At 40.6% G+C, this 17,273-nt stretch overlaps 1 protein-coding gene across 11 annotated transcripts in view; it reads right to left on the bottom strand.

Moving 5' to 3' along the window:
• Positions 1-17,273, bottom strand: part of LOC132384676 (sodium channel protein type 8 subunit alpha-like) — a 231,184-nt gene that overhangs the window by 26,165 nt on the left and 187,746 nt on the right. For 9 of the 11 annotated variants that reach the window (XM_059956036.1, XM_059956034.1, XM_059956031.1 and 6 more), the window contains 2 exons: positions 16,004-16,177; positions 10,881-11,003 (listed from right to left, as the gene is read on the bottom strand). In XM_059956036.1, coding sequence (XP_059812019.1) covers positions 10,881-11,003; positions 16,004-16,177 — 297 coding nt within the window. The remainder of the gene's footprint in view (positions 1-10,880; positions 11,004-16,003; positions 16,178-17,273) is intronic. The other 2 variants (XM_059956037.1, XM_059956038.1) reach the window with 1 other exon arrangement.

Consider the following 17,273-nt stretch of genomic DNA (forward strand, 5'->3'; position numbering starts at 1 on the left):
TGTGCTTTAAGTTTGCACACTAATCTCCTGTGTGGGACCTTGTCAAAAGCCTTTTGAAAATCTAAATATGCCACATCCACTGTCTCTCCCCTATCCACTCTACCAGTTACATCTTCAAAAAATTCTATAAGATTCGTCAGACATGATTTTCTTTTCACAAATCCATGCTGACTTTGTCCGATGATTTCACCTCTTTCCAAATGTGCTGTTATCACATCTTTGATAACCAACTCTAGCATTTTCCCCACCACCGATGTCAGACTAACCGGTTTATAATTCCCCGGTTTCTCTCTCCCTCCTTTGTTAAAAAGTGGGGTTACATTAGCCACCCTCCAATCCTCAGGAACTAATCCAGAATCTAAGGAGTTTTGAAAAATTATCACTAATGCATCCACTATTTCTTGGGCTACTTCCTTAACCACTCTGGGATGCAGACCATCTGGCCCTGGGATTTATCTGCCTTTAATCCCTTCAATTTACCTAACACCACTTCCCTACTAACCTGTATTTCCCTCAGTTCCTCCATCTCACTAGACCCTCGGTCCCTTACTATTTCCAGAAGATTATTTATGTCCTCCTTAGTGAAGGCAGAACCAAAGTAGTTTTTCAATTGGTCTGCCATGTCTTTGTTCCCTATGATCAATTCACCTGTTTCTAACTGTAAAGGACCCTCATTTGTCTTGACCAATCTTTTTCTTTTCACGTATCTATAAAAGCTTTTACAGTCAGTTTTTATGTTCCCTGCCAGCTTTCTCTCATAATCTTTTTTCCCTTTCCTAATTAAGCCCTTTGTCCTCCTCTGCTGGTCTCTGAATTTCTCCCAGTCCTCAGGTGTGCCGCTTTTTTTTTTGCTAATTTATATGTTTCTTCTTTGGACTTGATACTATCCCTAATTTCCCTTGTCAGCCACGGGTGCACTACCTTCCCTGGTTTATTCTTTTGCTAAACTGGGATGAACAATTGTAGTTCATCCATGCGATCTTTAAATGCTTGCCATTGCATATCCACCGTCAACCCTTTAAGTATCATTTGCCCGTCTATCTTAGCTAATTCACGTCTCATACCTTCAAAGTTACCCTTCTTTAAGTTCAGAACCTTTGTTTCTTTGTATTGAGGGTGGGAGGTAGGAGAGAGCCATTAAGTGACGTGGAATTTGGGAAGTGAATTCACAAATGATTTGGGGCTTTTTGGGGGGGGGGATGTAAAAGTGGTGGGGTGAGGATGATGGTTTGCAGGAAGGTAATTGGAAGGACCTGGCCAAGATCATGTAAGTGTTGCAAATTCCAGTGCTTCTCTGCCCATTTGGATGGTTAGTGATATTTCTCAACCACTTTTTAGTTTTCCAAACTTTATTTAATGTAGCACTTGCTACTGTTTTCAGCTTTTAAACAAACAAGACTTCAGATCCACAAAACCAACTATGCCTAGAAATTGGATTATGTTGTACTATTTCAAGACCCTTCATTGTTTTGCATCACTTTAGAAATTAGATAGAATCTTCCAGATGCAATTGACCTGACTTGACTTCTACACCAGACACGCATCAAGCGACTTCACTCCCTATCCAACTCTCCTGGAGAATTGTGTGTGTGGGGGGGTGGGGGGTAGAATTCGATCAAAGCATCATACGCCAACCATGTTGGGCAAACTTGCTAACATCCATGTTTATTTTCTTTCCTGTACCAGAGCGATGGTATCAATCTTTTTGTGTACAACCCTTTCCGATAAGGATGGGCCCAGGATAAGGCCCCACCCCTCCTAAAGCATCAGGTACTGAGGGGCAAACTGACAGAAACTTATAAACTTCTGAGAGGCACAGGTAGGGTAGACAGTCTTTTTTCCAGGGTAGAACCTACAGTCAGAGTCAAACAGCACAGAAACACGACTTTCATCTAATAATGAACGATCAAAGCTGTGACTTGTCCTAAAGACCTAATTTCCAATATTCCTTACTTCTCCAATCAATTTTCTGTAGCCCACAGAGGGTCACTGATGTACGCTAGCACCGTTTTTTTTTATTTCTATTGATTCTGTTTACAGATACTACTCCATAGATTTGCCAAGTTTTCCTGCAGGAAAACGAATCTCAGGGTTGTCTGTGGTGACATGTATGTACTCTGATAATAAAATTCAACTTTGAACTTTCATCTTTTGCCTACATCCCCAAAATCAGGCAAGTAGACCAGGCTCATTCAATCCAGGGTTGAAATGGGTAGCATTATTGTATGAATTTGTGCTATTAGAAACGTCTAATCTTCTCAAGCTTATGGAGCGAATCATTACTGGATTCATTGCTTTCTTCCCCATTTACCTCAATCAATTTGCAAATTGCAAATGTCACTCCACTCTTCAAGAAAGGAGAGAGGCAGAAGAAAGGAAACTATGGGCCAGTTAGCCTGACCTCAGTGGTTGGGAAAATGTTGAGGCCGATTGTTAAGGATAAGGTTTCAGGGTACTTGGTGACACATGATAAAATAGGCCACAGTCAGCATGGATTCCTGAAGGGAAAATCTGGCCTGGCAAATCTGAATTCTTTCAGAAAATAACAAGCAGGATAGATAAAGGAGAAATGGTGGATGTTATGTACTTGGATTTTCAGAAGGCCTTCAACAATGTGCCACACATGAGGCTGTTTAACAAGTTAAGAGCCCACAGTCTTATAGGGAAGATACTAGCATGGATAAGGCAGTGGGTGATTGGCAGGAGACAGAGTGGGAATAAAGGGAGCCTTTCCTGACCGGCTGCCAGTGCCAAGTGGCGTACCGCAGGGGTTGGTTTTGGGACCACTTCTTTTTACGTTGTTTGTCGGTGATTTGGATGACAGAAGTGATGGCTTTGTGGCCATGTTTCTGGACGATATGAAGATAGGTGGAGAGGCAGGTAATGTTGAGGAAGCAAGAAGTCTGCAGAAAGACTTGGACAGATTAGGAGAACGGGCAAAGAAGTGGCAGATAGAATACAGTGTCGGGAAGTGTATGGTCATTCACTTCAGTAGAAGGAATAAAAGCGAAGACTATTTTCTGAACGGGGAGAAAATGTTAAATTCCAAGGTGCAAAGGGACTTGAGAGTCCACATGCAGGATTCCCTAAAAGTTAATTTGCAGGTTGAGTTGGTGGTGAGGAAGGCAAATACAATGTTAGTATTCATTTCGAGAGGACTAGAATATAAAAACAAGGATGTAATGTTGAGTCTTTATAAGGCATGGATAAGGCCTCACTTAGAGTATTGATAGTGGATGTGGAGAGGATGTTTCCTATGGTGGGGGAAAGCACACAGCCTAAGAAAAGAGAGACTTTTATTTAGAAAGTAGATGAGGAGGAATTCCTTTAGCTAGAGGATGGTGAATCTGTTGCATTCATTGCCACAGGTGGGTGTGGAGGCCAGATTACTGGATGTATTTAAGGCGGCGGTTGACAGGCGCTTGATAAATGAGGACATGAAAGATTACCGGAAGAAGGCAGGAGAATGGGGTTGAGAGGGAAATGGGTCAGCCACAAGTTAATGGGCTGAGTGGCCTAAATTTGCTCCTATTCCTTATAGTCTTATCTAATTTCCTCCAATTTTAAATCTCAAAGCAGCAACTCCTTCCTGCAATATGTTCCAAATGTCCTACAGTACCATCTCCAAATTTCCATTCCCCATGCCTCAGAAAATCAGTACACACAGGCTATTTTACCACAAGGGCCACCACAGTTTTGATCCCCATGTTTGCGCACATTTTGTAACTGTCAAGTAACTTGCCTTGGTGACTTTACAACGTCTCAAATTCAGTTGTATCGTGGTCAACTACTGGATTTCTACTTTGGAGTCTAGGGACTAAACGTAAAGGCAGCGCACTATTTAACTGGTATTACACGTTAAGTGTCCTGTACAAAGAGATGGGTGTTATACTTAGTCAACAAAAGCAAATAACTGAGTAAACAGTCAAGAAGGAAAATGGTACACAGGACTTCATAGTAAGAGTATTTGAGTGGAGAGGTAGGACCAATCACCACTATTCTGAACTAATTCTACGACATACAGATTCACTTTCAAGGACTCTTTATAACTCGTTCTCAGTATTATTTTTTTATTTGGATAGTTTTGCCTTCTTTTGCACATTGTAAGTCTTTATGTATGTGTAAATTCTATTGTATTTCTTTTTCCCTGTAGATGCCTGCAAGAAAATGAATCTTAAGGTAGTATATGGTAAGATATACGAACTTTAATAATAAATTTACTTTGAATTTTGAAGAACATCTTGCTATACAAGGACTTGGTGAGGTGACAATTGGCGTACCGGCTGTCCTTGGTTAAGAATGGGTTACATTTTAATAGACATTCAGAAATTGATTTTGTCCGTATGTCACAAAATAAACAGAAAAACTCACTATGGCAATCACACCTCCAAAAGTACACAAGATGGCTAAGAAAAACTTACTAAAAGTGGGGAGATGGAAAAAACTAGTTCAACAGGGTGAACACATGTACATATGGCAGGCTGCTGAATTTACTGACATTGTGAAAGCTTGTTTGTGTAATTAGGTGTCCATAAGTCAGCCGCTCAAACTGGGAACTGCCTGTATTCTGCACAGTCTTGCATCCCTCTACAGCAAGTGGATGAATGTCCATTTGAGTCCAGAGGAGATTCACGAGGTTGATTCCAGGAACGAAGGGGTTAACATATGAGGAGCGTTTGGCAGCTTTGGGCCTGTACTCACTGGAATTTAGAAGAATGCAGGAGATCTCATTGAAACCTACTGAATGTTGAAAGGACTAGATAGGGTGGGTGTGGAGAGGATGTTTCCTCTGGTGGGGGTATCCAGAACTAGAAGGCACAGCCTCAAAATTAAGAGGTGACCTTTTGGAACGGAGGTAAGGAGGATTTACTTTTTAAGCCACAGTGTAGTAAATCTGTGGAATGCTCTGCTACAGACTGCAGCGGAGGCCAAATCCATGGGTATATTTAAGGTGGAAGTTAATCATTTCCTGATCTGTCAGGACATCAAAGGATATGGCAAGAAGGCAGGTATATGCAGTTGAGTGGGATCCAGGATCAACTATGATGGAATGGCGGAGCAGACTCGATGGGCTGAATGGCCTAATACCACTCCTACATTTTATGGTCTTACGGAATGGCGATTCACCAAACTGTTTCCTGGCATGGCAGAACTGCTGTGTGAAGAGAGCATAGTTACATAGATTATATATCAGAAAAAGAAATGGTATTTACAGAACTGAATCCTTTGTTATTCTGTAGAAACACACTCCAAAATCAACAGCTCAAGATGATCCAGTTTCCGTGAATGGTTTAAGATGGATGATCTCAGGCTCAGTATTTCACACATCCCCAGAAAAAGAACACATTCAAGGCAGAGGCAACATTTGTCAAAATCTAAGACAAATCTGGAGCCTTGTTGTGGGGAGTAATAAAGATTCTTATTTCCTAACTCTAGTTTAGAAGTGACTGCAACTGTACTAAAGATCCAGAATTGAAAACCATGAAAAAAATGTGTGAAGCCTGCCAAAGAATCTGTTTAATAGTTAGGCTCCTCACCCACCATTGGACAGTTACGCACTTGGTACCAATGAATCTGTTGAATCATAAACTGATACTTCTGGGACAACAAGCACTCTTGTCGAACAATCCACGAGTATTTTTTATGCCCCAAGGACAGAAATAAAAATGCATTTGTGGCGCCGAAGTAGGAACTGACTGTTCACCTTTGTGGTCTACTTGTCTCAGTCAAAGCAAATATGTTGCAAACGTCTGTAAAATATGCTGCGTATACAGTATAAAATAACAAAAGGTCAGTGAAAAATCAGTTGCTCATCGTGTTTTAGAATCACATCCAGTTTGATGTTTCTTACAGAAAAATATAACAAGTTTCCAATAATGGTGCAACTGTAGATCTTCCAACCATGTCTCCCTATTGCTGACTTGTACAAATTATAAAGTAAATTTTTCAGTCTTAATTAAATACACAAAATCGGAACATCCATCTGTTCTGCCGTTCAATTTAAAAACACAGAACAGTACAGGTACTTGGGCCTAGAATGTCTGCACTGACCATGATGGCAATCTAACTAATCCCATCTGCCTGCAAATGATACAGATTCCCTATTCACATGTCCATCTAAATGCCTCTTACACATTGCTATTGTATCTGCTACTACCACCCCTGGAAATGCAGTCCAGGCACTCACCATTCAATGTAAACAAAAATTGCCTCTCACATTTCGCTTAAAGTTACCTCTTCTCACCTTAAACCTATGCCCTCTAGTATTTGATATTTCTAGCCTGGAAAAAAAAGACTGATTGTCTAGCCTGTCTATGTCTCTCAGAAGTTTATAAACTTTTCTCAGTTTTCCCCTCACTCCCTGATGCTCAAGAGGAAACAATCCAAGTTTGTCCAATATCTGCTTAAAGATAATATTATCTAATCCTGTAAAATATCTTGGTGAAATTCTGCACCCTCTCCAAAGCCTCCACATCCATCCTATAATGGAATGTCCAGAAATGTTCACAATACTCACTTAACCAAAGTTTAAGCACAGCTACAATACGACTTCCCAACTTTGACACTCAGTGTCCAAACTAACAAAGGCAAGCATGCCATGTGTCTCCTTTACCACTCTATCCATTTGTATTGCCAATTTAAGGGGGCTACGGACTTGTATCCTGAGATCCAAATGTCAATCAATTTTGCAAGAGTCCTGCCATGTGCTGTATATATTCTTTTGCACTTAACCTCTCAAAATGCAAAAATTGAACTCCATCTGGCAGTTACCTGCCCACATTTCCAACTGGTCCACATCCTGCTGAATCCATTGACAATGTTCCTTGCTGTCCACAATTCCACTAACTTCCCGCAAGCTTACAAACAGAACACTTAACATTTTCATGCAACTGTATCACAAACAGCAGAGGTCCGAGCATTGATCCTTGTAGAACATCACAGGACACAAATGTCCAGTCAGAAAACAGCTCTCTACCACTCTCTCCCTCTTCTATGACCAAGCCAATTTTGAATCCAGTTTACCAACTCACAGCGATTTAATTGTCTGTACCATTGTCATGAAGGACTACGTTAAATGCTTCACTGAAGTCCACATCCAGAACATCTCCTTAATCACCTTCAGCATTTCCTCAAAAGTGCTGTACTGTCAGCTTGCAATATGTATGTTACTTGCACTGTTCACCAGGGATTTCAACACCTGTCCTCTTTTTTGTTTTACAATAAATCCTATAAATCAATTTTCAATGCACTTGCATCACATCTAAGCTTGGACACAGCAGACTAGCTTAGAAACCAATAGTTTTAATGTGCTAAAACATGAATTCTAGTGTTAAAACCAAATCATATCTCAATAGCAAAATTAGCCAAATTCCACACTGGAACCATGCTTAGATCATTCATACTCAGACACAAGCACTAAAATAGGACTCGCATGGTTCCAATTTTGCAACGTTTCTGTAGAGGCATATTCATTGTGGCAACTGGGCTGCAGGACGACATCCAGCGTAGACTCAGCAAAGCTGGAAATGTCTTCAGATCAATGAGCAACACATCAGGATCAACCAAGTCCACCATCCACACCAAGGTGAAGCTGAACCAGAGCTGTGTTCTGTCCACACTCTTGTACGGGTCAGAATGCCGGCACATGACAAAGAATGACCTTGGCAAGCTGTCATCATTCCACACCATGAGCCTCTGGAAGATCCCCTGTATTTTCTGGCCAGGAACGATCTCCAATGGCACCCTACTCCTTCAGGGTCATCAAGGGGACATGGCCCCAATCATCATGAGAAAATGTTGGACATGGATTGGGCACATGATGATAAGAGAGGTCAATTCCATCATTAGGACAGCATTTTTTGGACCTCTGAAGGGCAGAGGAAACACGGGAGACCAAAGATAACTTGGCACTGTACCATAGAGGCAGAAATGAGGACCCTGACCCACACTTGGAGCACAATAGAGGAGATGTCCAAGGACAGACAGAGATGGAGGGCCTTCATTGCTGCCCTAAATGCCAGCAGTGTAACCGGCAGTAACTAACACAATGTAAGGAGATAGAAGATGGAGGCCTTGTGTGCTGGGTGGACTGGGAGACATACAAGGCCTCACCACATTAGCACAATAAGAGACGACTACAGTGGCTCCCCCAGGAGCTTGAATCCCCGCACAATACAGCAACGTTGGAAGAAGTCTCACAATCTCATGACACAAGAGTCTGCAGTTGCTGGAATTTGGGGCAATACACAGAGACATCAAAACTGGTGCACCATGATTTGCACGCAGACAATGGACATTCTCACAGAAAGTGGTTCTTTTAGTGCAATGGGGTAACTAGTTGATGGGGCATGTGACCCATCAGGAAACAGATGAAGCAACTGGAGCAGGGATTCATTCATTTGTACCACACTTGGATGTGAGGGGATCTCATGCACCCTTTGAGCTGGTCAGTGGTAGACCATGTCAATACCAGGAGATTGTCATATGGAGAGAGCAATTTGGCTTGCACTGGTGAGCTTTATTTGACAGGCTCTTTGTGAAAGCAGCCCATTGATATAGTCAGTTAACATCTTGTACAGTCAGTGCCTGCTTCCTCTGCTTAGCTGTGAGAGAAGGATACTGAGCAGGAACGAGTCCCTGGCTGACTTCATTGTACTTCTCTAACACTCCAGGCTCCATTCCAGGTCCTCTGGCACTAGCTGTTCTCTACAACAGAATGTGACAAGGCCTCTATTGTAGATATATGTAGGTATTGAAATGGCATCTGCAGGAGACTACTGGTGCTCTCCTTACATGACTATCCCGTCTTCCACATGTCTTTCTGTACCTGCTGTGCTCAGAGTGGGTAACCCTTGCTCTTCGGATCCCTCTCTATGAGTGTGGCAATGCTGGCTGCTGAAAAAAAAAGCAAAGCGGACTCCCTCAGAGGGTCGAGTTGTATGCACCTCCCATAAACTTTGGCATTCGCCACAAAGAGATTTGATTGGGAGTGACAGCCACCTTCTGAAGAGGAAAGTTATTCTTGTTCATAAAAAAGTTCTTGGTTATTAATGGAGTCTTCTGGGCACAAGTCAATGGCTGCCTTCCATCATCAGATCCCAGCAACACTTATGGTATCCATGATACCACTGGCTCCTCAGTGAAATCAAAGTTGACAAAGCCGTGTGTGGATATTTTGGCCCACCACCTCTCTGATGCACCTTGGGAGACACAACAGAGATTTGCTGTGGCCACTTGCAATGATCCCATGGCGAAGTAGATAAGATTTAACGTGAGCTTGATTTCCATGGAGAGAGACCATCCAGCCACTTGCAGAATGTCCTGTACTTCAGTGACAATAACATTGATAGACCTGATCTTATCGATTCATTGTTCAGTAGGGACATCCCGATAGGATGAAGTGCCTGTGGGAATGGGCTCGTCACTGACAGATAGGCTTGTGCTACCTGTTGAGGTCCATGACCCACCTTGGGTGACAGGTCATTACCATAACAATGCTTCTCGTGACAGAATGTTGCCAGTGGCATACCCACTGAGGCTTAAATGCTGTCAAGACGGACACAGAATTTCAAAGGTACTTTGTTCTGAATGTGCTCAGAGGGTACCTCGATGTTAGCACAGAAACTCTCTGACAACACAAAAAACGCAACATAGTGGCACAACGCACTCCTAATTGTCCCGTGACCGTTCAGTGATCACATCCTAAAGACCCAATTTGTGCAAAGGCGGGCAACGTGAATAGCAACGGTTAGGTGCGCTCCCGACACTAGATAAACCGCAGCTATACTCGCTGACGTGAGAAACACAAAGTCCAATATCGTCACAGACAACTTACCCTGGACGTGATCTACTGCAGGTCAAACAGATTTCTGCTCATTGCAAGTGCTCACTGATCCAGTATCCAGGCTATCATTTAGAGAGTTTTTTGAAGCCAGTCTCACTCAAACACGCTACCTGTCTAACCTAGTGATGGCTGCAAGTATTTGAACGCAATACTGGGGAATAAAGAAACTGACTCCTCATTGTACCTCTGCCCAGCCCTCCTCCTCCTCGATATTTGGAAACTCTGTTTTGTTTTAAGTCAAAAGGTATTGTAATTTGCATGAACACTTGGCCAATTATTCAATATGGATTCCATGCAATCAACAGCAGCGAGTCTTATCCCATATTAATCTATTTCAAATCTTTCCATGTTATGATGGCATCAAACTCATTCAGTGCAATGCTTGATTGTGATAATATTCTTGTAAAGTGACAAAACAGGGGTACCATAGAGCATGGTATAGAGGAGGGAGGAAGTGGAAGGAAAAGCCATCAGACAAGGCCACCAGTCTCCATTAGACTGGATTGAGAACAACCAGGTACAAGAAGATGAACACCATGCTATGTATATACTAATAAAGTCTAACAATGCATTTCTTGTAACACAGACAGTACAATTAATTAAATTTTAATCACAGCTTCAATGGAAAGTAATCCATTCTTTAATCAAGTTCAATATTCGCCTACTTGTTTCAATTTTCAATCATCCACAATCCATTTTCAGCATATACTTCATCCATGCATCTTTGCACCTGGTGATTCTCTGTTTAGGTTATAGCGGAAAACCCTTTTAAACACTAAAGGAAAGCCAGGCCAAATGAGAACAGCTGATGTATGTTCTTCGATGGCATGTAGCTTGGGCCAATCTAATGTGATGAGGCAGCCTAATGTATCTCCTGTTCAGGAGAGGGTGCAGGTGGGGAAATACAGGGAGAGGGGTTAAGTTCAGCAGCTGTGTTATGGTTAATTTTCCCCTCCCCACACTATTGATCAATTCTAGCATGCTTAAACTTTTTTTCTCATATGCATGCAGAAAGTCAGCTGCTTTTCCGTCTTACCCTCATCCCTTCAAATCGTGACAAGGCTCTTAGAGGTCTCAAAGCTCTTAGTGTCCTAAGAGACTTAATGGCACCTAGTTCGGAGTAGCCCAGGGCATTAGCTACGAGGCTGACTAAGGAAACCTATACAGAAACAGAAAAGCAAAGTTCCCAATACTGTTAGCAAAGGCCCTATCACTGATGAAACAAAGTGGTCTAATTATGAGATTGCCCCAAGCTCGTTGCGTTGAACTGGGGTCAGCTCCCTAGTTCCCTTGCCTGAAGTAATTCCTAGTGACCTAGAAGGAAATGCTTAGTTGAGAAGAGAGCCATAAGATAGAACAAAAGGAAGAAAAGTGAAAAAAGGGTCACAGACACACAGACAACTAAAGGGGACCTGTTGGAGGAAAATGCCCAATGGATGATAAGAACCTTACCCTTGCCCTTTACTTTGTGAAGGTCCGATCGAAGTGAGGGGAGAAAAAGCCCAGAAAATTAAGCCACACAAATAAAAGGTACCTATAAAAAAGAATACAGGTAAATCTGTGCTGCATATCAAACTAACCTCTGATATATTAATATACAGAGGCATTGGAAAGAGGGGGTAGGGTTGCAGAAAGGACAGATCTTGGCCTGCAAAAATATTGTTCCCAGTGGACAGTCAAACTGGCACTCTGTGATGTGTTAAGTTTGGTAATATTTATTTCAGCATGTTGTTCTTATATATAATTAATCAAATAAGTAGCCTGTAAAAATGTGCATTGGGTTCTGCAGAGTGTTAATTTAAAACCACCATCTCTCTTGATGAATGTTAAGGAAGCATCTTAATTTTACGTGGTAGTTGCACACAAAGTGGCTCTTTGGAAATACATTGCTTGAAGATGAACACAATACTTTGCCTTCAAGCATGATACAGTATAAATTTCAAGGCATCTCCAAGTGATTAACCAAATACTGAACTGATACTTTTCTGTTTTCTCCGCAGCTATGCCTCCTTTGGGGCAGAAAGGCTGTGGAATTCATCTCTCTTTTTCCAGCTATTTGAGAAAGCTTCAGGCTGACTCTCCAATGTAGTGACTGAGGGAGTCCCACACGGCCAAAGGTGCCATCATGAGCTGAGGCAATAAACCAAGGCAGTGCCCATTATCAGGGGATGCAGAAGATCTCATGGTGCTACTCTGAAGAGTGGGCAAGTTATCCTTGGAGATCTGACCAATTTGCTTCAGTCAAAACCTCCAAGACACTCATTATATAGTTCAAAAAACACTGAAACTAGAGGAGTTTGTGTATGATTTGACAGTTTCAAATTGGCTCGATATTTGATGGTGATTTTGGATAATTAATTGCATTACAGCTGCACCTAATTTAAACTGGTACACTAATGAATTCCACTGGTGTAGTCTTAAACAAATCAGGTTATCACATGTGATAAACATGTAGTAATTGTTGCACACCTCTCCCAATCCACGCTCTCCAAACACAATTTTAGTAAATATCGAGCCAGTTCTTCAGATGCTTAATCACTGATGAAACAAAAATCATAAAAACATGATTATGTTTAATCATAATCAAAGGGAAGAACAAATGCCCTTTTTAGAAACATTTTAATGAGTTTCTTTTTAAGGAAAGGATATTCTGAGCACTAAAGACAGCAGAGACAAGCCACCAATGAAGATTTGATTTTTAACAAATATTTGTTTACGTATTATGCCTTCTGACTCAGCAATTAATTCAATAAGCCAAAGAAATAACAGCTATTCAATAGCAATTAAGTCACACTCTTCCCCAGAAATAGCTCCAAGCGCTGAGAATGTTAGCTATCAATGATACCAAAGGACCAAAATTTGTCTTCAGTACTCAGAAGGGTCAATGGGGAGTAGATTTCCGTAAATAAATAATTTTTTAAAAACTTTTACGAAGGTTGGAATAACTTGAAGCTTTCTATAAAGGAAGCAATTTAAAACAGGAGTTTACAATACTATCGGCATTTTCTCTAAACAAAATCTTTTCTACAAGGAAAAAAGAATGAATTAAAGAGGTCTATGGAGGTTATAAATGTTATGTTAGTTCACCTTCAGCCAAGAAGAAACATAAAGCAAGCTCACATCGACTGTTTATAATGGTTAGTGTACCCAAAGCCAAAAGGAAAGACAAGATGATCATCCAAGGCCTGCAAAGGAAGTCAATAAGATTTTATATAACATTTTAATTTGTATGAATGATCTAATCATTTCAACCAAAAGGGATATTCACATCAACAACACTAAGGCATTTTCTACCACTTTGCCATGGACAAATTTAATGTCCAGAGATGACAGATTTCAAAATAATCATTACACGGGCTCAGAGACAAGACATTATAAATGGCACTGTTTAAAAATCGGGGCCAAATATTCAAAAGGTTCCCCCCCCCCCCAACCCAATCAGTAGTAAGCCTTTGGAGTTCTCGTCCTCAAAATGGCAATGGAAGCAAGAGTCTTTGAGCATTTTTGAGGCGGAGGTAGGCAGCTTTTTGATCAGTAAAGCGGTGAAAGAATGCTAGTGGCAGGCAGGGATGTGGAGTCAGGGTCACAGTCACATCAGCCATGAAGGGTGGAGCAAGATCCAGGGGCCAGGTGACCTACTCCTGCTCCTAACTTGCATGCTACTCATATCAAGTTTCAAGTTGTTATCTACAAGGATACTGGACACACAACTGAGACTCAAACATAAACAGCCTGGAACTTCTTGCTAAGCAACCCACTGGGGGTCTACAGCTACCTAGAATGACTCTTCAAGCAGCAGCTGCCTCAGCAAAGCCAGCATTAAAGCGATCAGAGAGCCTGTACCATGTCGATGGGGCCTTCTCAATGTAAATCTCATCGCATGGTTCCCCTGAGCAAACCCTACGCATTACAATGATGAAGGGAACTTCAACAGGCTCCATGTCTTCAAGCTCATTCTGTGTCTAAGCAACCAGTCTGAATGATTGCTGACGTCCCTGACATTCAGAAACACACAACTGTTTATGATCACAGTGAAAATGTACATTGGAAAAGCAGTTAAATCATCTCAATTAATCCAAATACAAGATGCAATTTGCCTAAAATTCCCATCTCACTTCTCATCTACTCCTCTCCATTAAGATGAATGGGTTCACTGCCTAGCCTGGCAGAGCTACTGTAAACAGATTACCCAGCATAACTGCCAGCGACTTGCAGCAAGTTGGCAACTAGATTCTGAAGGATTTAACATTTCAGCATAATTGGGAAGTTACCCCTCAGGGAAGTTTGAAATGTCCACAAGAAAGCCCAGCACTTATTACAGTCATGGCCATAAAGATTTCTTCATGAGCATTTTCCAAACTCGAGGGCGACAAAGGCAGGTGCAGGAAAACATCCAGATCATGAGAAACAAAATCTACTGAAATCATTCCATTTTATAAATTAATCCAAGTATCCAATTTTTTTTTCTAATTTTCCTCAGAAATATCCTTTGATCATCTGGAATTCCTAAATCTCTCCCACTGCTGTACCAGTAGATAAAAGATAAAAGTGAGAGCCTTCATTCAGTCATCTAGTTTTCAACCGGCTAAGAGCTCCCTTCAGTAAAGCTCAACAGTTCATGTAAAAGTGGCTGTCCATTGTATTCCTGCCCCAGGTTTGTTGCAACTTGACCTGTATCCAAAATCAAGCTACATCTTAAGAGTTAAGATTTTGCCTAAATGAACTGAATATCAGGCAGCGGGTGTTATGGGCAACCTTTTGGTACTTTCACTGGGGTATATTTCTATTTTTGTACATGTTGTAATGAAACAACATGTGGTGTGTATTATTGAAAGACTGATCATACTTTGAATTGTGCCAAACACCTTAAATAACAAATCTATATAAAATGTCAACAGAAATATGAACTTCTTCAATTTCAAGAGAAGAGCCGTTAGGACTTCATAATTTACAGCATCTGAATTTACAGTTTCAAAAGGTGAATTTAGAGGTTTTTAGAAAATATGTTCTTCAGTTATCCAATGATTAAAAAAAATACCTGTCAGAACCTTAACATAGAGTGCAGTTACTGAAACAAATCAAACAGATGCAAGGGACACATTCCATTTAGGATGTGCATCATCATAACGGTCAACAGTTCATTGTTCTGCCTCATACTGCACTGAAATTTGTCATTTAAACCAGTTAAATATTTAATTTTAAGCATTACTTTTTGAAGTCAACATCACCTTTCTCCAGCAACTCTCCATTTTTGAGACGCCAACTTAATTATTTTGGATAAGCTCTAGATATCTAGGGCAATGCTACAATGAAACATTCCCCCATAGTCACTAGATTTGCTTATATAAATACACTGAGCAGCCAAAACTAAATTACAAATGTTGCCATGGTGATGGAATTAAAATTTAACATGATTCCAACAGTATTACTCACACTTTCTGCAAATAAATAATCAAATACTTCGAAGGAGAGAAGATTGATCAAAATATAGTTAGTCAATGTCATTTTATGGACTGAGTCACATTTTTTTCTTTACACAATAAAACACAAACTCATACTTGTAGGAACATTGCTCAATAATTGACCTGTTTCTGTATAATGATAAATAAAGGCATGGCATCTTAATTTTACATATATTAATACATTCCATTCACAACATCTACCAAGACTGCCTTACAAGTTGTTTTAACTTTTTAAAGGCAAATTAAGAATAGGTTTGGCAGAGAGGAAAAAGCAGAAGCAAAGTAATATTGTGGTGATCAAGACTTAATGTTAGTCACGGGAAGAAATGGTCTTTGTCCAGCCCAGAAAACCCCTGGAAGAGAACCTATCTGGAACAAAGCTTCAGACTTTCATGTCATCAAAACTTATGACAAATCCCTTCATTAAGATTTAACATTTCTCTGCCCAAATAAGATTGATAGCCACTCAATCAATCACTTCGATGGACCTCATTAACATAGCTAATTCTTACATCAACTTAAAATAATTTTAAAACATTATCCTTCTTCACAGTACATTTTGACGATTGGTGTTATTGCTGACAGCAGCATAAAAGCATTACACAAGATAAAATATATTCTTTGACTACGTAACCCAAATCTTTTTACTTTAACCCCACAAACTTTAACTCTAAAAATGAGAAAAATGGATACATACATCCACGATCAGGAAGTCCAGCCAGCACCACGCATTTGTGAAGTACTTTTGAAATCCATAGGCCACCCATTTTAACAACATCTCAAGGATGAAGATATACGTGAAGATCTTGTCAGCATACTCAAGGATGGTACGGATTGTCTTTCTTTGTTCAATGTAAATATCTTCAAAAGCCTAAAAACACAATTTTTAAACTATGTGGTTTGTCTTTTATAAAAAATTCATTTTGAAAACACCTACTTGCACGAAAAGTGCAAATTCACAGATTGTGTATCCTTGCTTCACAAGTTCACAATTGTTGTTGTCATAGCCAACTGCAAGAGCCTGCAGGCAAAGATAATCAGAGCACATTGCAGTCTCCTCTTCATCTTCCATGCCCATCTAGCAGGTATCACTCTGGCTGCTGCCCCAGGGAGATGACAGCAACACCCATTAATTGCCACACCACAGGTTAGATAACATAGTATAGAATAGTGACTTGGTCTGGAACATATCAAATTTATGTTAGTTATTTGTTAGTCATTTTCATATGAATGTGTATTTTTCAGCCGAATCACTAACAAGGTCTTTATAATTACGTATTCAAGGGGGAAAGTTCATTTTACCCCTACCTCTTTAGTAAATATGGTCATGCCATATAACAAATGAAACACCAAAATCTGTCTATTAAAATATTTATTGGTAGGTTCTCACAACCGAGAGATTTTACCCATCAGGAAAGTCCAAACAGATGGAGTCTTATTTGGGATAAAGACCAAAAGTGGCCCAATGGAAGTCATCAGAATTGTGAAAAGGGCTGTCATGAAAAGAACTTACACCTATCAGTAGGCAGGAACAGGACTAGGGGCAATAAACAAGCTTATCCAATAGGGAGCTCTTCAATCGTCGAGTGAGCAGAATAGGAACACCTTATTATAGGATCTGACTGGGAGGAGGCTCATTTCGAAAATTGTTACCATAGCTGGCATCAATAAAGTGAATACACACAGTCCTTTTAATGGGGTAAGAGAATCAAAAACTAGAGGGCATAGGTTCAAGGTGAAAGGAGAGAGCTTTAACAGAAACCTGAGGGGAACATTTTTCCACACAATCGGTGGAGTGCATATGGAACGAACTACCAGAGGAAATGGTTGCGATAGGTACAAAAAACATTTAAAAGACATTTGGACAGGCTAACAGAAAGGAAAGGTTTAGTGTTTTTTTTTGGGGGGGGTGTCAACGCAGATAAATGGACCTAGCTTTCATGGGAAAGCATTGGTGAGTTGAGTTG

Source organism: Hypanus sabinus, chromosome X1, assembly GCF_030144855.1.
Source record: "Hypanus sabinus isolate sHypSab1 chromosome X1, sHypSab1.hap1, whole genome shotgun sequence".
Classification (NCBI taxonomy): domain Eukaryota; kingdom Metazoa; phylum Chordata; class Chondrichthyes; order Myliobatiformes; family Dasyatidae; genus Hypanus; species Hypanus sabinus.